Raw genomic sequence first — 27,413 nt, 5'->3', positions numbered from 1 at the left:
CCTGCGCCTGTCGCTACCACCTATTCAATGTTCGCAAAATCCGTTCCTCCTTCACCTTCCATGCTACTAAGCTCTTAATCTCTTCCCTCCTCTTCTCCTGTCTTTTCTGTTCTTCTCTCCTCTTTGGACTCCCCGCCTCTCATCTTGCTCCTCTTAAATCCCTCTACCACTCAGCCATTCGTACCCTCTGTCTTCCGCTTCATGATTCTAACTCCTCTTTGCTTTCTTTTCTTGGCTGGCTTCCCTTTCACTCCCAACTTAAATTTAACTTCCTCTGTCTCGTTTTTGAATCTCTTCATGATCTCGCTCCCCCTACCTTTCCTCTCTCCTTTCTTTCTACACTCTTTCTCGCTCCCTCCGATACGCTGATCTCTTCTTACTCACTGTTCCTCCATCCTCTTGTGCCTCTTCTCGTTTCAGCTCCTTGTCCCCATACACTAGAACTCTCTGTACCTCTTTGTTCCATTTCCTCTTACTCCTCCTCCTTAATCTTTTCTTCTCACACCCGTCCTGACATCCCTTCTTACTTCCCTCCTACAGCCCTCATTCCTTCCCTCCTTCCTACATCTCCCTAACTTGCCCATTCTCTCTCATCCCTCCTTCCGTCCTCCAGAAATCTCATCCTCTTCCACCACCCTGACTTCCCTTACTACTTCCCTCTTATTCTTCCTCGGCTCTATTCCTCTATTTTGACCTTGGTAAATCGTCTACATACTGTTTTTGATGGTTTGTTTAATGTTTTTGTAATTTTGTTTCTAGTTTATTCTAATGTATTCTTGTTGTAATGTAAAGTGCTTTGGCGTAAAGCGCTTTATAAACTTAATAAATGCAACTGGACTAGCCCATGGACTGGTAGATGGCTCAACCCCAAGGTCAAACATCTTCTTGACCTCTTCCTTTATGTGGGATCTTACGTTCTGTAACCCCTGCTTTTGACAGGGAGACTGTCCCCAGTGAGAATATCATGCTGGCCCCAAGGGGTCAAGCCTGGTGTCAGTGAAAACAAGGAGGCAAACTGATTCAATAGATCCTTGCACTCCTGTTGTTGCAGAGTCAAATCTGAAGCGAGTTTCACTCCTTCAATTGTCTCATCTGAAGGTTGTCCGCTGAGGAGATCAGGGAGAGGCTCACTCTTCCTCCTTGATCAAAATCTAAAAGCAAAGCTCTTAGTTCTGGTCTGGAAACATAAGCCTTTAGACGGTTAGAGTGATAGACCCTAGGGGCCTCCTTGACCTCTCCTAGTTTGCCTACAATCTTGAAGGGTCAAATTCATTTGCCCTGTAAGGCACTCTTCCTTGTAGGTACCCTAACCAATACAAGCTGGTCTGGAGTAAACTCCACCGGGTTGGCCTTCTGGTCGTGCCAATGCTTGACCAGAGCCTGATCTGCTTTCAGCTTTTCTGAAGCTTCCGTCACCAGTGCCATCCTCTTCCCGAGGCCCAGCACATAGTCAGCGATTCTCACTGGTTATAGGGAAGCGGCACCCTCCAACCCTTCCTTGATCAGGGCCAAAGGGCCTCTGACTGGATGACCATAAAGAGGTTCAAAGGGGCTGAAACCAACCCCTGCTTGAGGGACGTCTCTATGCAAAGAAAAGGCATGGTAGTAGAAGGTCCCACTTTCTTCTAAGGGGTTCCTCTAAAGTACCTATCATGCTCTTCATAGTATGGTTAAACCTCCATCAACCCATTGGTTTGGAGATGATAGTCTGTTGAAAACGTGCAAGTCCCGCCACAGTTTTTTCACATAGTCTGCATGTAGTGGGACAAAACATTTGAGCCACTGCCAGAGATGACGGCCTTAGGAAAACCTACCCTGGTAAAAAAAATGCCAAGGAGAGTCTTGGCCACTGCCTGAGCAGTAACAGTCCACATAAATATGGCCCAGAATACCTGCTAGCATGGTCTACCACAACCAATATAAATTGGTTGCTTGAGGAAGTTGAAGGGTCTATGGGACCAATAATGTCAATCCCAACCCTCTCAAAAGGGACTCCCAACACAGGGAGGGGCACTAAAGGTGCCACATTCTTGGGTACACTCTTAAGTCCGACAACTCCTACAGAACAGATGTACATCAGTCCCCATTTTGGGCCAGTAGAAGTACATAGATAGCCTCTGTTTGGTCCTCTTGAAACTAGTTACCAGCCAAAGGGAGCTCATGTGCGAATTGTAGGGACTTATTTCTCACCTCCTGGGGCACTACCAGTCTCATTTAGTCCCCTGGGGTAAATTCAGTAGGTTCACTGTAGAGGCCATCTGCCCAGTAAAGCCTATGCTTCCCTGGCTCTTGCCCTGACAGCCGGGAATCTGTCTGCTGATGCAGACCTAGAGAGATCACTTTATTCTCTGCTTAAGCCTGCCTTACAGGGTCCACCTTCTGCAAGTAAAGTCTGCAGCTCAGGATGGTCTTTAGGATCCAGATCTCCAATGCAGGGAAGGTTTTCTTCCAGCTCTGTCACCATTGACTGATTCCACAGAATTTGGTTGCTCCTTGTTAGGACAGTTTTTCTGAGGTCCAACTAAGGGCTTAGTAAAACCATTGAACTGAGGGTCAAGACTCCACTCTTAGTAGGCTGTACCAACAGAGTTCATGGTAGCATAGACAGAGTAGCCAGGCTGATCTTAGGAAGGAGAGAGGGCTGTAAAATCAAGTACAAATGAAATTGTAATACGAATGGTCCAAAGAAACATTGAAACACTATTGTGTTTTAAATAAACCATTTATTTTTACAAGTAGGCTCAGATAAATCTTGGGGGGGAAATAAGTATTATCACATTATTTCTGATGCTTGTGAACCTGCTTAGTCACATGCTGTGCATATAGTCTAGTGGTAATCGCGGAGCCTTGCATCTTGTCTTTCGAGGATCCGTCGACATGGGCGTGCTTGTAACACTATCACTAACATGTGTAGTGTGCCCAAAATCCCTCACTCGTCAAGGTCTCTCGGATTGTTTTTTTCAGTCCAGGTAGCTGGTCACTTTATGGGGCGTTCAAGAATTGCTGAGATATTTTTGTCCACGACCTCAGTTGTTTAATATTCGTCAATCTTTCACCGATGACTAATTCAGAAACCATGCTGAAGACCACTGCAGATTTCGGCGGCTGGTGCTCTGTTCAATGCTGTAGACCGTGTGGCCTCAGCCCTCCAGCCAGGCCTGCACAGTAGGGAGAGTGGGGCACGGGGTTCTCTTTCTTTTTAAGAATGCATTTATTTCTCCCCTCTCATTTCCCTTCTGGTTTTGCTGTCGCTAACAACCTGAGCTATGGATTGGACTCCTTTTTCTAAAAATGTTTTCCCTTCTTGCAACGGCAAGTACCCATGGAAAGACTCGCACCATAGGTGTAATAAGTGTCTCCCTCGATCATAATGAGCAGTCCTGCCAACGTTGCGTCCAAAGACGATAAAAGAACAGTGAGTAAAGCGTTGGGCGGCTTACGCCATGCAGCAGGCCGAGAGTAGCTCCGGCGCAGACGCCTCGAGTGACGAGGATGTAAGCGATAGCCATGGCTCAGATGCAGAGGCCATTGACCAATCCCCCCCCTCCCGTGCCTCCTCGACGGACTCATCGGGAAGGCCACAGATGCCAATGGGTATGCCAAGACTCTCGACGGAACCCCACCGATCCTCCGGATCGACCACCCTCCCCACAACAGTCCATATGGCATGCATCCGGGCAAACAACTCAAAAGGGCACTGGCACCAAACATCATAAGAGCACATCGGCGCCAAAGGTTTCGACGGCGTCCACCTGCGACGAAGCAGTTGGGCCCGGCAATCTCTCCCAGATACGCTAGAGATCATCAGCTCTGCGGCAAATAGGCCTATGGACACATCGAAAGACACGTGAAGACGTGAAAGGTTGAAGAATATTTTGAGCGTTTCCAACCCCTTAAGACTGTCAGACAAATCTCGACAGCTTGGGGACCCAAGTCCTTAAGAATAGTAATTTTTTCCCCCTCCTGATCCCTCTGGTAGGGATAGGTTTGAGGGATACATGAACAAGATCTCCAAGTTTGTGGACTTTTCTGAAAAAATGTACTGCCCCAAAAGGCCAAGAGAGGAAGACTCCTAACCTATCTCTGAAATTCAAAGGTACTTCCAGACTCCTCATGAGGAGGTGTTTGACTTAACTGAGCCAGAGGATATCCTTCAGGACACTTATGAACAGGGAGAGGATCCCTTTGACGAGACAAGAGACCAGTCTCCAGATTGAACAACCAGTAGGCGAGTCACCATGGCTGTCACCGTCCACTACCCCTGATCCAGACACTGTGTATAGATCCTCTCACCTGCTCTAAGACAAGCTTCTTTGACCGATGACCAGATGACATCCAATGCTATTCTTAAAGCAGCTGACTACTTTCAGATTGCCACTCAAGAGGCGGTACAAGACTCCAACTTTGTAGAGGATATTTTAAAAGAAAAACCACCCTCAAGTCAGCGATACCTCTGAACTTATCAAACAGCACATCGCCCCGTCTTTGACTCCATCTCAAACAAGAGTTGTAAACCCACAAGTCGAAAAATATTTTTACCCCTCTCCAACAGACCCGCTATATATCCGGGGACATGCCGGTCAAGTGGCACAGCGAGTAGAGCGCTCGCTTTGACATCTGTGCAGAGCCTACTAACGCAGGTTCGAATCCCGGCGGAGCCAAACTCAGCCTTTCATCCTTCCGAGGTCGATAAATGAGCACCACACACCGTGGATGATAATAAGCAGCGCTCAGATACCTGAGGGTTCTTAGCGCTATATAAATGCCAAATTATTATTATTATGCCACTCCCAACTCCCTAGTGGTCACAACTACTAGGTGGAGGGCAGGAGTACCCTTGTCTACGACTGAGGCACAACCAGACAAGGATTGCAAGAAGTTATATGCCCTGGGGGATGCGCATTACAACATCAGCAGCCTACTAGGATAGCTAACGCCACATTGCTGGCAAGTTACAGCGATGAGACAATTGAGGCAGGTCTATCAGAAGATCCTCAAACAGCGGTACGGACACTGGCCCAAGGTACCTTGCTTAAAAAGCACACATTTTTAAAGAATTTGCGATTTTAAACATGAAACTCTCATTAACAATCCGGTATGAGAAACTATGAGAAACTAACCTGTTTGGAAAGTCAGTGGATGGGGCTTTAGAGGCTGTCAAAAAGGAACATGAAACCTTAAAGTCTTTAATCCAGATTAGGTAAAGACCCTATTGGCAGCGAGGGGGGTAGCTCTTGCTGTTCCTTTTGGGGACAATCCTTCCTGTGTCCCCCCCCAACCCCCCTCGTCCAATCCCCCCACAATCAGTACGGAACGGGAAATACATCATGGTCCTCAGGACAAGGGGCAGCTGCCACAAGCCAAGATCAGCCAAGAGAGCAGCGCCGTGGCAAAGGAAGGGTGGAAGTCCCACCCCAAGAGGCACCCTGGCCTCAAATAAAAAATGACTTGCCAATCTGGGTCCCCTCCCGTGCATCTCCGGTCGGGGGCGGGTTAACATTCTTTCATGTAAGGGAGGGAAATGCATCAGGCCAGCGGACAATGGGGCGATCTAGTGGTTTTCTCGGCAGCCCTCGTTCTTTCTGCAATAGTGATCGAGGGAAAACCTCTTGAAGGGGCAAACCTTCACCACCCACGCAGTAGAAGCCACTCTCACTATGGACGCATCTCTGACTGGTTGGAGGGGGCCGGGTTCACCTGCTTCATCACACAGCGTTTGGTCCCCAGCAGTAGCATCCAACCAAATAAACCTGTTGGATTTGTTAGCAGTGTTCAAAGCCCTAAAGGATTTCCAAACACAACTACAGGGGAAGACAGTACTGGTCCTCACGGACAGCACCACGGCCAAGTATTACCTGAAGAAACGGGGGGGCACACACTCTACAGGGCTATCCAAACTGTCCCTGAATATTTAGAGGGGGACTCTCGAACACAAGATGTTCCTCCTATCTCAACACATTCCAGGGGAACTCAATCTTCTGGTAGACATGCTCAGCAGAGACTTCCCTCTACCCACAGAGTACGAATGGCAAATACACGAAAACATCATCTCCGATGTCTTCATGGAATGGGGCTTCCCAGAGATAGACTTGTTTGTAACTCTGGAGAACGCACAATGGCCAGATTACACCTTCAGGTACCCCCAGAACTGCTCCAAGGGGAACGGTCTCTGGATAACCTGGTAAGGGAAATTTGTCTACGCTTTGGCAACGCCCCCCGACGCCCCTACTCAACAAGGTAGTGCACCAGGAACCAGTCACAATGATTCTGGTGGCCCTATGTAGGCCCGCCAAGCCTGGTTCTCCCATCTGATGACCATGTCAATCTCTCCTCCGATGAAGCTACCTTTCCCCATACAACATGCTCTCACAAGACTGGGGGAAACATTCAATCCATGCCCGCAAACTCTCAGTTTAGCAGCCTGGCTCCTGAAGTACTAGAGTACGGGCACGTCCAACTTCCTCAGAGATGCATGGACATTCTTAGAGGCTAGAAAGCAGAACACCAGAATTGCTATTCCAATAAATGGAAAAGCTTTATCTGGCGCCATTCTAAGAGCATCGATCCCATAGACTGCTCACCAACCCATATTGTCTTTTCTGCTGTTTGTTAATCTGCTTAGAATCACATGCTGTGCATATGGTCCGACATCCAGTGGTAACCGCAGAGTATTGCATCTTGTCTTTCGAGAATCGAAAGGTGGTGTCGACACGGGCGTGCTTGTAACACTATCCCTACGTGATGTGTAATGTACCCAAAATACCTCACGCGTCGATGTCCCTAAGTTTTTTTTTTTTTTTCCCACCCAGCATACTGGTTGCCTTGATGCGGAGCTCGTCAAAGACTTTGCTTATTGTCCCATCGACCTTTGGTTGAATAATTATCTAAAATATCCATATCGCCCTATCTGTTTCTTTGTTTCGGTGGCTGTTACAGACCTCCGCCGAAGACCTCCAAGAACTCGACTGACGGTGATCCAGTCGGCACTGCCGACCACATGGCCGGGACTTCCGCCGGCCTATACAGTAGGGAGAGTGGGGTTGGGGTGGACATTTCTATACAAATTGAGAATGCCTTTCCCTTTCCTTCCTCTTTCTTTCCTTCCTCTTTCCCTTTCGGTCTTCGTCACTCTAACCATACTCAGCTATGGAGAGGACTGCATTTAGGTTTTGCTCTAGTTGGAGGAGCAAATTCCCTTGGAAAGACGGGCACAGACGGTGTAACCGGTACTTGCTACTCGATCCCAAGGAGGAAGGATGCGCAGCTTCTAAGCTCCTCCGTCCTAAAACATTAAGGGAGCGCTTTGGGTGAAGCGGTGGGCGGCCTACGGTATGTCGAAGGCTGAACTTTCAGCCACCGAATGTAACAACGGCGATAGTGATGATCATACCTCCGAACCAGAGGTTGTTGACCTTTAGATGGAACGCTTGCATTCCGCATAGTCTGTCCCCGGCCCCGATAGGCACGGCTTAGGCACTGCTATGGGGAAGTCACACCCCGGCAACATAGACTAACATGTACACAGCACAAAGCACACAACTCCAAGTCAGTCTTCGAACAGGTCGACGAAGACTTCAGTGCCAATGGGTACACCGGAAGCCCCGGCGGCACCCGCCAACCGCCAGGTTCGGCAGCCCTCCCAGCAGCCGCAATTGTGCCTAGCGACCGGGCTATCGAAAACAAAGGGCGCTACCCCCAATATATCAGGTTCTGCCGAGATGCATCGCAATAAGGCGTTTGGCGACGATAGGGTTCCGCCGAAAAAGGCGGTCGCAGAAGACAAGGCCCCACCACTGCCGAAAAAGACCCCCTCCCAGGCTGAAGCTACGCACCTCCCCACCGCGGAGGATGTCGCCGGCAGCGATTGTTGCTTGCGATTCTCAGAAGTGGCAGGCTCTGGATGCGCTGAGGCCCACGGAAATACCCAGGGATATGTCTAAGTGCAAGGATGCCCTAAGTGGGGGGGTACCGGAAACCACCCATAAATCGGAGGGGAAGCACAGAGAGGTCTCGCCTCCGTCGGTGCCCCAGGAGGAGTTCTCTGAGGGCGAAGGACTATTCTCGACGATGAGACAAAAATCTCAACGCTTTTCGACGGATGAACACGATCAAGACATTTTTCCACCTCTAGACCATTCTAGGTCCTTGGTTTGGACTAGAGAAAAATGTGAGAACTGCATGTAAAGGCTGGACAGGTTTGTTGCCCATTCAGAACAACCCACACCAAGGAGGCCAAAGGATAAGAGCCCTATGGACCCCAAGGCTAAGTTCCCAAGACTTTTTGACCCCTCTTTAGTAGAGATGTATACAATTTACAATTTAACAAAGGATGACATTCATTCTGATACCCAGGATGAGGAATTAATCAACCCTGAGGACGTGCATGAGCCCATAGAGGGCTGGGAAGAAAGCCCAGATGGGGTGACCTCCCCCCCACCCCGCCAAACCATGGCAATCGCCAGGTCCCTGGACTCTCCCAGTCCACTCCCACTAGGCAACAACCATCGCCAGTGGATGACCAATTGACTTTTAACGTAATGTTACGTAAAGCAGCTGATCATTTTAAGATTGCTATGGATGAGGCGGTCCCCAAAACTGACTTCATGGAAGATATCCTTAAGGAAAAACCACCGGCCAGCCAGGCCATTCACCTCCTCAATTCAATTAAGGAACGTCTGGCACCACCCTTATCGACACCTGCTCCCAGTAGAGGTGTCAACCCACGAATAGAAACTCCTTTGCCCTTCTGCATCAGACCCTCTTTATATCAGAGGTAATTCCACCCCAGATTCCCTGGTGGTGACTACTACATGAAAGCGGGTAGGGGGTCCCTTTGTCAACCGGCGATGCACCCCCTGATAAGGAAGGTACAGGACTTTACGCCCTGGGAAGAGAATCACGGTTGCGTCCGCGTTCTCAACGCGCATTGCCAACAATACCTTGTTGGCCAGCTACGCTGATGCCCAGTAGGCTTCACTACAGGAAGGCATACAGGAGGATCCCGAACCCCTACGTACTAGTCTCCTCTCCACTATATCTGAAGGCAGACAGGTGAAACGGAATATTCTTAAGAATACTTTGGATTCCGCAGAAATGGCTGGTCGATCCCTGGCTCAGGGCACACGCCTAGAAAGACATGCTTGGCTGCGGAACTCTGTATTTAACCCAGAGACGCAAGCGTCACTAATAAACCCGTGGAAGAATCCAACCTGTTTGGGGAAAGCGGTAGATGGGGCCCTCGAAACCGCAAAAAAGGAGCATGACACCTTAAAAACACTGGACCAGATTACACAGAGACCCTCTACGAGAAGAGGATCTGGATCCAAACAGCTTTTTCGTGGCCAACGCTTCCCTCGGCAACAATACTCATCGGGAAACAATTGGAATTCTACACAAGGAAATGGTGGATACAACATCCTGTATCCCCAAAGGGGTCAACGCTGTGGCAAAGGAAGAGGCTGGATCTCTACTCCCAGAGGCTCCCAGGCCTCAGGCTCAAAATGACCCGAGGATTTGGGTCCCCTACCATACCTCCCCAGTCTGGGGCCGGCTAACATACTTTCTTCAGGCATGGGAGGAGATAACTACAGACTAGTGGGTGCTAAAGACTGGCCCACGGGTACTGTATAGAGTTCAAACGGTTCCCAACATTCAGACCTCCACGAGCAAGACTGACACCAGACCATCTTTGCATTTTTCTGCAAGAAGTAGAAACGCTACAGCGGAAGGGAGCCATAGAAATCGTACCTCTGGCACAGGTAAAAGAAGGTATTTATTCAGTGTAGGTACTTGTACCCCAAAAAGGATCTAACCATGCACCCTGTTCTAGATCTGCATCCAGCGAACAAGTTTGTAAAGCCATAAAAGTTCTGCATGGTCACACTGCAGGAAGTAATCCCATTGCTAACACGGGGATTACATGGCAACAATGCACATGAAAGATGCATACTTTCATATTTCAGTGTTGCCAGCGCACAGATAATGCTTGTTCTGTATCATAAATCTGAGATATTATCAGTTCAAAGTACTACCCTTCAGCATAGCCTCTGCACCAACGGTATTTACAAAAGTACTAGCGGTGGCAGCAGCACATCTGCGCAGGCAATCCATACCGGTCTATCCTTACCTCGACGACTGGCTCATAACCGGGGACTCTTACGAAACATATCTGTCAAATACCCAAAAGACGATAGATTTTTTATTCAGTCTTGCATTCTCTATCAAAGAGAAGATATTTTGGCCTAGATCCCAGTCAGGTCAAACAGTTCCTAGGGGCTCTAATTCGAACAAAGGACAGCCTCGTCTTCCCCTCCAACGAGAGGATCCAATACATGTTTCAGATCCTTCAGTATGTAGCCTGTCAAGAGGTGACTGTACGCAAGGCTATGTGACTGCTAGGAGTTATGGTGTCGTGTATCTACTTGGTTCCTCACGCGTGCATGCGCCCAATGCAAGAGTGGCTCAACAGCCGGTGGTGTCAGGCCAGCGGTCAGTGGGATGATCTAGTAGTCTCGCCGGTCCTCGTTCTCTCGCTGCAGTGGTGGTCGAGGGAGAACCTCTTGAAAGGGAAATCCTTTACCACCCCAGCAGTGGAAGCCACTCTAACCACAGACGCGTCTCTTACAGGGTGGGGAGCTCACCCGCTTCAACAAACAGCGCACAGAGCTTGGTTGTCAGACATAGCATCCAACCACATAAACCTGTTGAAACTGTTGGCAGTGTTCAAAGCACTAAAAGCTTTCCAGACACAACTGCAGAGGAAGACGATCCTCATCCTCACAGACGGCACCGTTGCCATGTAGTATCTGAACAAACAAAGGGGGGGGGGCACTCATTATCCAGGACTATCCAAACTGTCCCAGAACATTTGGAAGTGGGCTCTCCAACTCAACATGTTCCTATTATCACAACATGTTCCAGGGGAACTCAATCTTCTGGCAGATGTACTCGGCAGAGACTTTCCGTTACCCAGGGAGTACGAATGGCGATTACGCAAAGACCTAGTCTCCAACGTTTTCGCAGACTGGGGCTTCCCAGAGTTAGATCTGTTCGCAATGCCAAGATTACGCCTCCAGGTACCCCCAGGACTCTGGATACCCTGGTCGGGGAGATTTGTTTATGCTTCCCCCCCCAGACTCCCCTGCCCCCCCCCCCCCCCCCCCGACTCCTCTTCTCAACGATTGTGCACAAGATGCACCAGGAACCAGTCACAATGATATTGGTGGCCCCCATGTGGGCCCGTCAACCCTGGTTCGCTCATCTGATGGAGATGTCCCTATATCCTCCAGTCAAACTGCCTTGCACGTACAACATGTTGCCGCAAGACAGAGGGGAGACGCTTCACCCATGCCCGCAGACATTGAACTTGACGACCTGTCTCCTGAGGTCATAGTTTGGACACCTGCAACTCCCACAGAGATGTATGGACATTCTCAGAGAGGCAAGAAAGCCAAACACCAGATACTCCTATTCCAGTAAATGGAAACGGTTTGTCATCTGGTGCAACTCGAAGAGCATTAACCCAATTAACTGCTCTCCCACACACATTGTGTTATATCTAACTCATTCACTTGACTCTTGCCTGGTCTTCAACTCCATAAAGGTACACCTAGCTGCACTTTCAGCCTACACAACATCACAACAGAAAGTGTAATGGTGGAAGTAATCAGTTATTAAATATTCATGGAGGGAGTGAAAAGAATTCACCCTCCCATTTCTAACCCAGCTCCCGGATGGGACCTAAACGTGATGTTGACTAGACTTATGGGGGCTCCTTTCGAGCCCATGCACAAAGCAAGTCTTAAAGACCTCGCCCGTAAGACTGCTTTTTTAATAGCTATTGCCTCCATCAAGAGTGCAAGTGAACTACGAGCGCTCTCGATCCTAGATCCCTTCGTAACCGTTCACAAAAACAAGGTGATTCTGCGCACTCACCCTAGATTTGTGCCTAAATTCATTTCAAAGTTCTGTGTGAACCAGTCAATAGAACTACAAACGTTCTTTAAAAATCCTTCAAGCCTGGAAGAAAGAACCCGGCACACACTGGATGTACACAGAGCTGTCAGGTTCTACATGGAAAGAACTCAACGACTTGGAAAGACTCGTCTGTTTTTTTTCCGTGGCGGCTGGTAGAGCAGGGGGACCCTGTCTCTAAGTCAGCCATCTTAAAGTGGATTTTTAATTGCATCACACTCTGATACACTCTTGCCAATAGAGATCTGCCCTTCAAGCCTAGAGCACACTCCTTGGGTGACTGGGGCTTCCATAGCGTACATTGCAAATGTTCATTTTGAGTCCATTTGCAAAGCAGCAACCTGGAGTTCTATACACACCTTTACAAAACACTACTGCCTAGATACTCATTATAGGTCTGATTCTCAGGTGGGACAAGCGGTACTAAGACATCTCTTTACTACTGTTCCTTCTCACATCACACCTCCAACTCTGGGTACTGGATGCTAGTCTATGCGCAGCACGTGACTCTAAGCAGATTCACAAGCATCGGAAGACATGCATTACTTACCATAGTAGCATTTCTGATGATTGTATCTGCTTGGATTCACATGCGCTCTCCCTTCCTCCCTGCTTGGAGTAGAAGGAACATAGACATCTTACTATTCTCCATCTGTACTCCCTCACGTTAGTCATAAGGCTCCCTCATGGCAGAAATAAAACACAACCAAAGGGACCTGGACACGTGAGTGATTTTGGTACACTCCGCGTCACGTTAGGGATAGTGTTGCAAGCACACCCATGTCGACGTCCCCTTTCGATCCTTGAAAGACGAGATGCAGTACTGCGCGATTACCACTAGATGACAGACTATATGCACAGCATGTGAAGCTAAGCAGATAGAATCATCAGAAATGCTATTACGGTAAATAATGCATGTCATATAACCACAATTATAAAAACACAACACTATGCTTGAAGGTATACAGACCAAAGCATAAACTTTATTCGGAACACTTAACAGTAGTTCTAGGGAAGTCAAACGTTTTCATACACTATAGGTCACACCTATTATTGGGAAGTAAAAACCAATGGTTACTTTCAGATTACATTCAGTAATTTAAGGGTACTAGCCCTTACCAGTTGTAACGTGACGCTCGGCAACAAATCACATAACTGGTCAACTGGACAGTATACGTTTTGTGAATAGTGTGAATAGTGGAACACTACTCTAGGTACAGTAAACGCCTTTAACTATTTTTGTGCTAACAGTTATACTAGGTGAGTAAAAGGTGCTTTTGAGATCCGTGAAACACAGATTGAGATAAACAGTAACCCTTATGGCACACAACTAACTCAGTAAAACCTCCTTTTCATGGAGCTATCGGCAACTGGGGCAGGTATAAACCTAAGACTCTTTTTGTGTCTGTCTAAAACGGACCAGGGAAAGCAAAACCCAATGTTAAACTTTAGGAATGACTCCGTTATTCTAGGTAGGTAAAACCTAATGCAGACTTATTCTGGACAGGATAACCGCAAGTCAAGGGAAGCAAACCCCAGTTGTGGGACACTCCTACAATTATCTTAACAGGAATAATAAAGTGAAACCAACAACATTACTTTTGGGAAGAGGCACAACCAAATCGCAGGTGAGTAATAAACCTTTAGATCTACTTTGTTAGAATGGCGAAACAGTTTCTAAGGAAAGAAAGCTGTTACATATACTTTTCAGAATAGTGCCACACACAATCAAGGTAAGTAAGGACTTTTGTAACTGTTTAGTCTTGGTCAGTTACCAACCAACTTCTTTTGCAAGTAAGTAACTTTTAAACCCGTGTTCTTTTCTAGGCAAAAGTCACAATCCCTTAAATTATTTCACTTATTCTTGGAGCATGAGTGTTCTCAGTGGCAGAAGGGGGCGGGTTTACTAGGGTCTAGTGTCCAACAGGCAGTGTCAGGATAGGTTCTTAAGTAGCAAAAGTCAGAGTTCCTCAGGAAGACTGTTCAAACGGGTGAGTATTTTACTTTAGAGTTAGTTGAGGGTCCAGAGGCTACACGGAAGACACCGTAGGAGGATTCCAGCAGTGGGACTGGGTGAACTGGACGGGAGGCATCCCAATCACAGAAAACACCCCACAACTACACAGGAATCACAAGAGTCCTAATGTAAGTAAATACCCAGCCAGTACAGTACCTCAGTACAGAAGACTTTACAATAGGAGAACTTCAGGATCTGCAGCCAAAAGCCCAGTCGGTGGATTCCTTGTCGTGGTGAGTGAAAACAGGACCTGGTAAGGGACTTTGCAGCAGGGATCAGCGGGTAAGGCTCTAGGCAAGGTTGTCCTCGCAGCTGGATGCGGCTCTCTGGGTTTGGGGCCTTTTTCAGGAGCACAGAAGAAGACAGAATATCGCCGGTCGAATTCTCATTGTTTCAAAGATCCAGAACTCTAGTGAGGTGACTTTTCGGATTTGATTTGTGTCTCTGGAGATTCAGCAGGATGCCCATGAAGTTTCTGCGAGTTTCTGAATTCAGAGGTCCCAGGGTATTGGGGTATTGCAGCTTTGCAAGGTCGCAGCACGGTATGGGATTTCTCAAAATGCAGGTTTTGTTGAGTCTAGGTGGTCTCACCAGGCTCTGGGTCGTCCTTTTCGGAGGCCCCAGGTCGATTGAAAGGAAGAGCTACAGCAGTCGCTGGTTACACAGCAGGCTCTCCGGTCGTTGGAAATTGTCTCGGCTGCTTTTCCGTCATCCTCTTCGGGTTCAATTCCAGTGGTCGACATGTTTTCAGTTCAGAGTATTTAACAGGAACTACATCACGACTTCTGCATTCTCTCCCTGCATTTTACAAGAACGGGCGGTCTGGTTTTCCAATCTGGCCAGCCAGCCCCCCCACTGGGATTTGTCCACATTGAGGCAAGGAGGAAGACAAAGGGCTGTGGAGTTTTGGATTCCTCCCTCACTTCCTAGGTTCACAGACAGACTGAAGCCTGGGCAGAGAGTCCAGGAGACTCCCGCCGAAAATAAAAATCACACACAGGAATTTCCCGCCCTGGATGTCATGGGAAGGAAGGACAAGAACTAAAATGGCGGTAAAAGAAGACTGGGACATTTTGGTAAAATGAGTACCCTTTTGTTCCTTTTCTGCAGCGGTAAAGGTGCACCAAATTAGTAAAAGGTATCACTGCCACCAGCCATTAAATGTAAGCTTGTCCCTGTAACAGAATTGACAGTTTTAGTGTGAAAGGGGATGTATTGTATCTCTACAACACTCCACATAAGGTGGGGTGTGCTGGTTTGCCCAAATAAAATGGAAAAGGGATCCAAAGGTCCTTGGGAACTGTAGTTCTCCCAAGTTTAGGCAAAGAAAGTTAAAAGGGGAGCCCCTAGGGAAACCTAGCAACAACAGGCACTTATTGCCAAAAAGTTGTCAAAGCGGTTAACTTTAAAGACACTATGGGGAGTCTAAAAAATGACACCCATAAAAAGAGTAAAAGATTTTGTGAGTGAAAAAAGGTTCCCACTCAATATAGTATATGGACACAAAATCCACCATCCTGTAAAGCAAAAAGTTATGGGGTTGACACAGGTCAGGAAGATTTAACCATTAATATGAAAATCTTACCGAACAGTCCTCCCACTCTGCATCAGCTGGGGAAAGGGTTACGGGGGTGACCTGGGACAGTCCTCTCGGATATACTTGTCCTATGTACAGGTTTAGGTTTCAGACCTTTCTTTTTCCCAGATCTTAGTCTCTTTTCTTTTTTTGGAAGTTGAAGGTTGGCCTTCCTGTGTACTGGGGGTATTGGAAATCTCGTTGACCTCAAACGGAGAGTCTCTTAAGATTGCCTCTCTGGCCAATCTAGTTTGCTCCTGCTTCTTTTTTTGCTGGGAGGCCTGGGGGTACTAGACACTATTCTAAGAGGTTTCAAGTCATTTCCCAACAGGACTCTCCCTGGCACTTCTTTCTGTATGCTAACAGGGATCCTAACAATCCTCTTATTGCGCTGGAAGAATAGGAACCATTTGGATAGGGCCTCCTGCAAGTTTAGTGGGACCTTTGGGTGCCTTAGCTACATTCTTAGGTTTGAAAAAGGTTTCTTAAACCACTGTAATGCTTGCCCCAGTGTCTGATGGCAGCGGCCTGTTGACCGTTTGCAAAAGAATACTGTCCTTATGTTCTTTTGTTTTATCTGGAATGGAGTTCTCAAGATCCATGTTCTGTTGTTCCCACAGACCCAGGGACACTAAAGATGCACTAGCCTGAACTCCAGTGAGGTCTTCAGCCAGTAGTTGAAAGTGGGCACTTGCCATTTGTGCTTCATCCCTCTGGTATGAAGGCTAAGGAGGCAGTGTGGACCCCTGAAGGTTTACTCTTACATCTGCAACCCCCCCCTTCACATTATCTACAGACCCACATACACAACATTTTTCAAATGGTCTCTGGAATGGGGGTTTCTGTTGACCCCCCTCTGGTTTGGAACCAGAGGGTGCACTAGACGTACCAGGATTCCCATGGTATTTACCCTTGCTATATTTGTGGCCCTATTTCGAATGGTAGGAATTAGAATTTTCTTTACTCCCTTTCTTGTGTTGCTTCCCCTCTTCCTTCTTATGAGTTGCCCCAGAGTCTGAGTAGCCACGTTGGCTACCCATGAGTCAGCAGCATGAGCTATCTTTTTAGGATCGATTTCCTTGGAGCCAGCCAAGTGCTGTCTCAGTGCAGGAGAGCAGGCATCAAAAATAGATTCAAGCACAATTATTTCTCATTCTTTCAAAGATGTGTACTCTGTACACCTTAACCCAACCATCTAAGTTTTTCAATCATTCACATACCCAGGTAGCCCAAGGGGTACCATCAATCTTTTTGAGGGTCCTAAACCTCTTAAGGTACTCTAAAGGATTCTTCCCAAATCTGGCTATTAATGCCTGTTTAACTGACTCCTAGTCCTTTCTAGCACTGGCACCCAATTCCATAACAGCATCACAGCCATTCAGGGGGAGCCTAGACATGAGCCATGGAAGCACATCATTCCCACTTATTCCTTGAAGACCATAGGTGTATTCAAACATACCCAGCCAATCCAACACATCAAGTTTAGGTTCATACATGCTCACTGCTTCTTTAGGCAAGCAAGGCCTCTTGGGACTAGTAGACCTAGAAGACCCTGAAAGGGAAGCGGAATCGAGGGACATTTTCCACAGTTCCATTTTATGCTGCATTTCTCATTCTCTTGGTTTCTCCTCTTGATGTTTGGTTTCAGCTTGCACATCCAGTTTCTTGAACTCCAACTCTAATCTGTCTCTCAAGTGAAATATATTCTGGGGTTAGATTTGGTCTTTGTGTGGGTCACAATGGTAAGTGACTGAGGTACAGAGGCAGGCTGTGAAAGAGGGTGGCTTCCTTCTGGAGATACCTCCCTCCTCGTAGTCCTCTTGTAGATTGGAGTTCGTCTCTAAACTAGCATCCTCATCATAGTCTTCCATATTTTGTTGGCTAGTAGGTGTTTCAGACGTACTACACAAGTTTTGATGATTTAACAACCTTAAAATCGATTCACGTTTTTTCCTTTCAGGGTCAGACCCCTAGATTTACACATCTTTCAGTTGTTCTACTGTCAGGTCTGATTCAAAGCTATCCATATTTGGCATGCTACAATTGCTTATTATTTTGGTGTAGCTTGGCCTTGTGAATGGTTTAGTTGGGCACAAGTACAACAAATAGTCAATGTAATCACTCTAGGCAATCCCACTGCCTGTCACCAGTGTTGGGTAAGAATTGATGCAGTCGCACTGTGTGAGACTACACAACACTTAGTATTAGGTAACCGACCTTAGTATTAGGTAACCAACCTTTTGGTATGGGTCTGTACTAAACTGCTTGGAAAGGCTTACGTAGATTTCATTGTAAGTGTTAGTTGTCCTCACATATACTGAGATGCTGTTTAACATTTTTCCTTCCCTAACCTTTCCTTTCTGCAACCTCAGAATCTGTATAAATAGTGTGCCATTACAGTCCTTGTGATTGAAGTCACCCTCAGGGTGTAGGAAGTGTGTAAGAAACATGTCTAAAGATTATCCACTAACTTGTTTTGTATCTGAAAAGTATTTTTAAAGAATATTTACATTGTTCTATGAATTGCCTTTTTTAAAGAATGCTTATTTAAAAAATGTTAATTATTTATAACAGAAACCTGGCGTGTAAGTGTTACTTGGCTACTTGTATTTCCGGATTTCATTTGTACAGCTCTACAGCTCACATTTACCCCTCTTGAGATAGGCTTGTCTGCTAAGTCACACTACCAACTTGTGTAGTACAGACCTATACCAAAAGGTGGGTTACCTAATACCAAGCAGATAAGTGTTGTGTAGAGCAGTGTGACTACATCAATTCAAACAGAACGGCCCTCACATTGGCAATGAACGGTGCGATTTTTGGAACTAAAATAAGAAAAATGCTGTGGCTTGAAGTGTCAATTTAAAAAAAAAAAGAGCAAGATGCATAAAGACTGATGCACCTAGAGGAAAGACAATAGACTGTGTACTCGAAGGCTAGAGCTTTAATTTTTGAATTTTGAAAGTCTACATTTCAACAACAAAATCCTAGGACTGAATATGAAGGGTTAGGGAGAATTCTCAGAAATGTGCTAATTGCCTTCTACCTTAGAGACTTCTAGCTGTTTTTGCTGGACTTTAGGACTTTAATTTTTATCCTGGAGAGAGTAAAACCCTTTTCCCAATCTCATATTTTTCATTGTTTTGAACATGGTTTCCTTTGGTTTTGGAATCTGACAAACTCCACAGGCATCAACGTTTTACATTGTCACACAGCACCTTCAGTACAGTGACGCAGGGAAGTCTTCCAGATTTCCCCAAGGTTTAAATGCCTTTTCTTGGTTAAACTACTGTTTCCAAGAGCAGTGAGGTGAAATTGACTTTACTTACATATGTAACTTTCTAGACCCAGCACATTCTTACAATAGGGTGCTGGAGGAGTACCCTTTGTCTAGTTCCTCATGTAACATTTTTGTTATCCTTTCTACAATTAATGGCTGGTGACAGTGGTTTACTTTTTCCTATCATTGCGTTCGCAGCTGCAGTATAGCACCCAGGGGTGCCCATCTTGTCAATTTACTCTGTGCGCCAAACCAGGTTTGGTCCCTTTGTTCGTTTTGTCTTTGGCAGGGTTCACTGCTGAATCCTGCCTTTGGCTCAGCGTGTCTGGCGGGGCAGGAAATGAGCGAGGTGCCTGAAACTCCGTGCTTAATCCCCTTGGTTACAGGAATGCACCCAAAGGCGATTGGCTGGCAGTCCTTTGAGGACAGCCACCCTGCTGTGTGAGTGACAGCTAGGCTGCAAATGAATGGGCGAAACCTACATAAAAGGCAAGGTCTTTTGCTTAGAAGGCTGAGTCGACCACGGGACGAAAGAATCTGAAGAAGACCTTGGAAGAGCTGCTTGCTACAACTCCTGGACCGTTGGTTTGCCCGGTGAAGCCCTGCTGCAGTGCCGACGCTCCAAATTCGCCTCGAATAGAGAAGCCCTGCAAAGGACTTCTCCTCTTGGGTTGTTTGGACCAATCCAACCCCAAGACTAACTATATCTGGAAATCCTCTCGGAGCTGGCCGTGTTTCCATTTGTTGCTACAGGAACAGATTGCCAGGAAGAGGAACACCAGAATCAAGTGTGTCGTCTTTAAGTTGCACCCGAGCTCCAGGAAGATCCTCCGGACTCCCATGAAGCAGGACTGACCGAACCTGAGCCACTTCAACAGAGTGCTGGACCCCAGATGCAAGGAAAGCCCATAAGGTATCCGAGAACCGCAGTGGTGCTATTAGCGAGAAGCTGAAACCCGAGAAGTGCTGCTGATTGCTGCTGCCGACCTTGAATTTATAGTGCAGGTGTCCCCCGACGTCCTCCCTCTTGTCCCCACGACTGAGGCCCAGGAATAACAGGATCTGCTATACTACAAATGGAACAGAAGCCAGCTGTAACCAATTTCTTCAGACATAAGGTACTGTAAACTAAGGGGTACTTGTTTCTTGTCGTGTGGCCTTGCTAGCTCTCAGTTGAGACTTGTCTTGGTTGCCTTTTGCGGAGTTGCTTGCAGCTTTGCCCCTTACAAGCCTTCCAGCACTTGGCCCAACAGTGACTTCATTTTCTACAAAGGTTTCTACAACATTGTGCAAGACTTTTTCTTACCTTCAAGAAGTGCTTCTGCTCCCCTAGACTTTTGCTCAATTGACATTGGCTGTCTCGGCTTCCTGACAAACTTTTCTAACCTCTGACTTTGTGCTTTAACCCTCCAAAAAGTTACACATTCTATAAATTGTGTAGCTGGGAAAGGGTTAATCTACTTTGCATTGGGCGGTTCAAAAGTAGTTACCTGCTAAAGAATATTTGTTAACCATTTGTTTTATTCCCTAAAGTTTTCCTTTAACACCTTTTCCTTTTAACACCAAACTCTGTATTGCTCTAAATGTACCAGTGATAGATCAATGTCCACAGTGTCATAGTTTAAGTCACGTCGGGATGTAGGAAGTTTGTGTGCCATTCCAAATGGGTATTTCTGATTTATTGAAACTGAGTGTGTATTTATTGAAGTATATTTGAGTTGCATATTTTCTCCCTTCTAAGGAAGGCTTATTCAACTGACTGTTAAATTAATAAATAATTGTTTAATAAAGAAACCTTGAGTGTAAGGGTTTAGTTGAATACTTGTCACTGTGAATCACTGTGTAAAAATCCTACAGCTCACATTGACCCTTTGAGATGAGCCTGGCTGATCAATCACTCTACCAACTTGTGTAGTACATGCTTATACCAAAGGTTGGGTTAACTATTGCCAAGAGGACACGGCTGGTGCAGTCTCCCACAGGGTACTGTATACAATCTTGCCTAACATGAAGTAAACACTTGACAGTAAGGACCCTTAAACATGTAATCGGATTCACAAGTAAAGACATGGTGAGAAGTTTGTGTAAGGGCGTTAATTATATGTGGAATATGGCTGGAGAATCGTGAAACTGTGAGCCGTTAATGGCAACATGACACACTCCTGACCCCAGCCCCTTCGTTAGAAGCTTATGTTGAGTGCCCATGCATTTTTTGAAGTTCATAGGATGATTGGGTGAGGAGGGAGAGAATTTATGTTGCCTTTAGAATTGCATCAAAATGTAACTAAGACAAATCGGTGAAGAACCATGAAAATGTGTTTGTTATTATATTGTAACTTGTCATTTTCATTTCTTTTTCAGCTACAAGGCATAAACCTTTCAGCAGCTCAAACCCTACGAGCTGCCTTTATAAAGGTGAGAAATCTAGAGCTGTTTATCGGTTTGTTTAATTTAGTCAAACGTTCCTTCTAATATGTCTAATCACTTTTTTTAGACCAAGATAAGGATCCCTCACATTCAGTAAGTCCTGAGTCTTTGTGTATTTTCGGATCCCACTAGTCCGCATCGAAGATGTATACTTCAAGCCCTCTATTCTTTTTGGAACATGAGGCAAGTGGGAATCGCTCATTTTTGTTCAGATTTGTGTTTCAGGGTCGACACCAAGATGGGCGTTAAGGTTTTTTGTGTTCGGCATGTTTTGTATGGCCTTCGTGTAATCTGTGTTTCTGATTATATTTGTAGCCTTTGTGTTTCCACGGCTAGTCTCCATAGCTAGGCCTAACTCCTGCTCCTCTTAGCTGGGCATAGGCTGATTGGAACCCACGGCGTCCCTACCAGTGGTCTCCTCAGTTTTTTTCTCAAAACCTCTCAGGAGGATAGCTCAGGAGCAATGTGCTCGCCTTGGAAGTAAGACGACACGGAGCACCACAGGTTCGATCCCTGGGTCGGCGTTTAGAAACCTCTGGGTATTAAGCACGTTATAAATAACCATAATCATATCAAATCTAACACTGTCATGATCGGCCTTGAGATTTTCCAATGCAGGGGAAGGTTCAACAGATATCTCAGCCTGCTGCTCTATCAAGTTTTTTTGCTTACACACTTGACACTTTGTCCACCTGATGATCACGTGGTAGGCAGAAATTGTACTTTGTGCATGTCCATCCAGGGAAATGTATCGTTAACAGGAGGGGAAAAATGTAAAAGGCTTTTTTTCTCCATAGTCTACTTTGGCAGACAGGGAGATTATATTAAATGAGGGGAATGGTCGAACTCCTTTGTATTGTCATTCAAAGCCCTCTGAAAAGAAGGTAGGTGGAGTTGTCTAACATTGACCCTGTCTTATAAATGGGTTTTGATTGTCTTGAACATCCTAACATCCATTCAGTTGATCTTCTATTTAATTGGCAAGCATGCTGTTTAAGTTTAGGCAGGATGGTTGAAACTGTAGAGCTTAACTGTACATTCACATGTCGCCTTCACCTTTTTTCGATTGAACTTATTTTAATTTAATTGTGGAACACTGTAGTGCAAGTTTCATGTATATTCTTAATATTCTGTTTATCAGTTATAAATCCATCCTCCCAGCTGGGTATTCGGCTGTGATCCGCTATTTAGTGTTATGTAAGATTTTCATATCTATGATGAATATTCCTGACCTGTCAACCCCAGAACTTTTTTGCTTGAACTAGGTAACTATTTCACCTTGTTCCTAGGTGAAGGGGAATCTTTTCTTCTCCAGCATGGGGTCTGGCGTGGATTCACATGCTCATTAATATTCCCCGTCAGGCTGGGAATCCTTGGTAAAGCGGCCTCACGACAATCCCTCGGGGAGTCTCGTTGAAGCTTCCGGATCCACTACTTGTGCATGAAATCTTGACCCTGCTAGAGAAAGGCGCTATAGAACTGGTGCCTGTAGCGGAGAGGAACAAGGGATAGTATTCCCCTTACTTTTTGATCCCAAAGAAAGACTGGGGATTGACACCCACCCTGGACTTGCGTTGGTTGAACAAACTTCTCATGAAGGACAAGTTCAAGATGGTCACTCTTTCTCCAGCATGGGGTCTGGCATGGATTCACATGATCATGAATATTACCCGTCGTCAGGCTGGGAATCCTCGTTAAAGAAAAAATCAGTTTCAGTTTAGTTTCTGAACTGTCTTTCTCCTAATAACCAATCACTGGTCTCTGGGTCATACTGCCCCCAGCCAATGGCTGCCCTCTACCTAAGCCCCTCCTGTGGCACCCATCTTCAGATTTTTACCGCACGTTCAAGTGTTGGGAGTCCTCGTGCTATAGCTATCGAGCTTTTACTGCGTTTTGCGATTTTTTTTTTTTTTTTTTAATTTTTTTTTTTTCTTCAAAGAGTTTGATCTATTTTCTTCGGTCAATCGAGCCTCAAACTCCACCGTTTCTACTTCCGATCAACGGGGACCCATTTCGGAATTTTTTACACCCCTCAAGGGCGAAGTTTTCGTCGAATTCTGCCTCTTGGAGGATTCCAGAAGATCTTTGAGGCCTACCCGGCGTGGACATGGCCCAGGACAAAGGGAGCATGACGCCCAGATCCAAGCTGCTCAGGAGCTGCTCAGGAGCTGCCCTGGATGCGGATTGCAGAATGTCTTCGAGGACGAGTATTCTAGATGCCTCTACTGCCTTCACGAAGACAAAACTCAAGTGGAGAAGGACTGTGCGTTTTGCAAGAACATGTCGGAGCGGACCATGAAGGATCGGCGGATCCGCCTCACCAACTGGCTGGAAGGGAAGAACCCAGCAACAGGTGAGAAGAGGTCCGAGCTGTCTTCTAAGTCCTTTGAGGTTGTTCTGGCGAAGGGGGCCCAACAAAAGGCAAAGCACCACAATTCCACGGGCACCGGGAGCGCCGAACGGTCGCGCTCCTCGGCTGCCAGACAGGGCGCACTTTCACCGATGCCATCAACCACGAGCCAACGCTCTGGCTCGGGGAAGAGGAAGTCGGAGAACTGGGTATGCTTCGGGAGAAGTCCCAGTCGATCCCGACAGACAGCCGAGGGGGAGCGAGGTGGTGACCCCGCCCCCCCACCCCCAAGGTGAACGCCTCAAGCGCATCCAAAGTCGTGAAGGCCTTGATTCACCCGGCTAAGGCCTCTATCGAGGGAGTCGTGGTGGCCCTGGTGATCCTGTGGAGGCTACCCCAGTGGAGGCGACCTCGGGCCCAGTTTCCCTGCCACCGCAGAGGAATCCTCTTTTCAACCCATCGATAAGAACCCTGTGAGAACCCCGGTGGAAAAAAGAAGGGGGTGGGGGTGGTGGCCATCACGGACACTGATACAGCCTCCGAAGAGGAGCTGGCTGGAGTCGTGAAGATCCTTGACAAGAGGTACGAGGAGGTCCGATCCCACGGGAGGGATCCCGATGAGGCGGAAGAAGAAAGCGCCGGTGGAGTCCACAAGGTTCCTGTGGAGGCAAAGGATTCCACTCCCCAACCGTCGCAGCCGGTACCTGGGCCGCAGGATAACTTGGCAGTATTCTCGATGGCGATCCAGGCCTTGTGTATGGAGATAAGGACAAGGTTGCCCTTACCCCCAACGGACAATCCAGCGGAGCCTGGACCGTCAGGAAGCCCTCCAAGCAAGCGGAGGAGAATTCATCCTCCCCCGCCCTTCCAGCCTGCGTGGCCCTCACAGCCTTCATCTCCTTCCCCGAATCGGAGGGATGATGACGGTGGTGACGCCGGGGATGGGCCTTCCATCACCACCTCCCTGGGCCGCCGCGCCCGACGAAATTGGCTCCTTCCACGCCATGGTCGCCAGGGCATCTGAGCTGTTCCAGCTCTGCCCCGAAGAACAGAAGAAGGAAGGTTTCCTCTATTCCCGGATTCCGCCCCCATGTGCCCCCATATGCCTTAGGGCGCAGCCGACCCCTGATTCGGTCGTCTCGACGGCGGCCAAGAAGAAGGCGGCGGGGGCAACGGCTTTAACCTCTCTGCCGGACGGCAAAGGGAAGAAACTGGACGGCAAAGGGAAGAAACTGGACGCCATGGGACGACGGGTCATCTCGTCAGCGGCGACGACAATTAAAGCGGGCAACGCCCTCGTGATTGTGGCCCGCTACGACGGGGAGCTGTGCTTTAAGATCGCTCTCTGCTGGACTTCCTCCCGGACGACAAGAGGGCTGAGGCCCTGGAGATCCTGCAGGAAGGCGAGGTGGCGTCGCACCACACCATAACGGTGGCCACGGACATTGCTGACACCGGCTTCCACCAGATGGGCAGCAGTGTTTGCCTTTGCCGGCGTGGTTGGCTCAAGGCAACTGATTTCCACCAGGACGTGCAAACCAGAGTATTGGACATGCCTTTCGACGGGAACAACCTGTTTGGCAAGAAAGGGGACGAGTCACTGCAGGCCATCAAGTCCGACAAAGAGACAGCTTGGGCCTTGGGAGTTTTGCAGCAACGACGGCCGCCCTTTCGGAACTCCGGAGGCAAGCAATGTGCCTCCAAAGGATTCGGCGGAGGCTCCTCGATGCACCACCAGGCAGCCCGCTGCTCGTCGCATGAGGCCTACAGAGGACGCGGCCAGTCAGGAGGATCTCGTAGTCGTTGCCAAGGAGGTCAAGGCGGCAAAGCCGCTCCCAAGCAGGACTGAACCGGCAGTAGAGTCGCGCCCCCACCTGAGCACCCCGGTGGGAGGCCGGCTGGCGAAGTTAGTCAGCGTGTGGGAGTCCATCTCCACTGACCGATGGGTGCTGGATCCCCTGGCCCGCGGGCAGACTCGTTTCTAAAGAAGTGCCCCTGCATTCCACCTGTGGCCAGAAAGGAAAACCACATTCCTCAACTGCTGCTGGAAGTAAGGGCGATGTTAAAGAAAGGAGCCATCGAGCTCGTCCCAAAGATGCTCCGGGGCTCCAGAGTGTACTCACGATACTTCCTCATAAGAAAGAAGACCGGCAGCTGGCGACCCATCCTGGACCTTCGTAATTTAAACAAGTACATCAAAGCCCAGAAGTTCCGGATGGTCCCCCCCTCCAGCACGTGCTTGAGCAGCTGGACGAAGGTGACTTCCTATCGTCGCTGGACTTGGAGGATGCCTACTTCCACATCCCCATTCTAAAAGGACATCGAAAGTTTCACAGATTCGTAGTCCAAGGACGGCACTACCAGTTCAAGGCCCTCCCCTTCAGATTGAAGTCGGTGCCCAGGGTATTCACCAAGTGCCTAGCACCAGTGGCGGCGCGCCTGCACCTGCAGGGGATCCACGTTCACCCCTACCTGGATGATTGGCTCATCCAAGCAAGGATAAGACAAGAGAACTCGCCATCGAGCACACAGCGAAGACCGTCCAACTGCTCACGGATCTGGGATTTTAAATCAACTTCGCGAAATCCCACTTGGTTCCGTCGCAAGTCGCACTGTTCTTGGGAGCCAGGCTCGACACAGTGGAGCGATTGGCCGCTCCGTCAGAGGAAAGGACGAAGCCCATCCTGGCTAAGGTGCAACGGCTGTCGATCATGGACGTGGCCAGAGTGAGGTCCATAAAGTCCCTTCTCGGCATGATGTCCTCGTGCATCTACCTCGTGCGCCTGTGCAGGCTGCGGATGCGTCCACTGCAAGAGTTTGCTGCCTGTTGGATGCAAGCGGCGGGCATCTTCGAAGACCGGATCTCGCTCAACAAGACCTTCTGCCAAGCGATATGGTGGTGGGGCACCCGCGCGCATCTTACAGCGGGGATGGATTTCCAGACCACAGCACATCAGGAGACAGTGACGACAGATGCCTCCCTGGAGGGATGGGGAGCGCACACCAGAGATCTCCACGCAAGAGGCCTTTGGCTCCCGTAGGAGAGGTCACTGCACATCAACGTCCTGGAGCTCCGAGCCGTGTTCTGGGCCCTCAGGTTGTTCTTTCCGTCCCTCAGGGGCAAGGTTGTGAGGATCTTCACCGACAACACCACCACAATGTTCTACATCCGGAAGCAGGGAGGCACCAGATCCCCAGCCCTATCCAAGGAGGCCCAGGATCTGTGGCATTGGGCCGTCGCCCAGAGGATGTTTCTGGTACCCATCCCCAGCCCTATCCAAGGAGGCCCAGGATCTGTGGCATTGGGCCGTCGCCCAGAGGATGTTTCTGGTACCCTTCCACCTGGCAGGAATAAAGAACACCATCGCCGACTCACTCAGCAGGGAGCTACGCTCGTGCCACGAGTGGGAACTGCGACAGGATCAAGTGGATCTGCGATTCCAACGATGGGGCAATCCCCAATCAACCTATTTGCGACGGCAATGCACACCAAGTGCCGGAGGTTCGCCAGCTGGGGAGCATGGGCGATGCCTTCTCATTCCCCTGGGACGGCCTGTTCCTCTATGCGTTCCCGCCGTTGCTGCTGCGACTCATCAACCAACTCAGACGGTCCCGGTGCAGGATGATCCTAGTCGCACCGGTGTGGCCGAGACAGATCTGGTTCCCGGACCTTCTGGACATGTCGGCGTCCCCAACCCCAGTCAAACTGCCGATGGATGCGGATCTCCTCGCCAGAGAAGGAGGCGCCATCCTCCACCACGACCCGGGGTCGCTGAACTTGCAGGCCTGG

At 48.2% G+C, this 27,413-nt stretch overlaps 1 protein-coding gene across 3 annotated transcripts in view; it reads left to right on the top strand.

The window, feature by feature from the left end:
• Nucleotides 1-27,413, top strand: part of PDCD10 (programmed cell death 10) — a 295,941-nt gene that overhangs the window by 95,977 nt on the left and 172,551 nt on the right. For 2 of the 3 annotated variants that reach the window (XM_069618493.1, XM_069618492.1), the window contains exon 3: nucleotides 21,208-21,261. The exons of the other annotated variant lie outside the window; for it this stretch is intronic. In XM_069618493.1, the coding sequence (XP_069474594.1) occupies nucleotides 21,208-21,261 (54 nt within the window). The remainder of the gene's footprint in view (nucleotides 1-21,207; nucleotides 21,262-27,413) is intronic. 3 annotated transcript variants of the gene reach the window in all.

This window comes from Ambystoma mexicanum, chromosome 10 (genome assembly GCF_040938575.1).
Source record: "Ambystoma mexicanum isolate Mex_15411 chromosome 10, UKY_AmexF1_1, whole genome shotgun sequence".
Taxonomy (NCBI): Eukaryota; Metazoa; Chordata; class Amphibia; order Caudata; family Ambystomatidae; genus Ambystoma; species Ambystoma mexicanum.
Note: the sequence above shows the minus strand (reverse complement) of the source record. Positions and strands in the feature narration are given on the sequence as shown.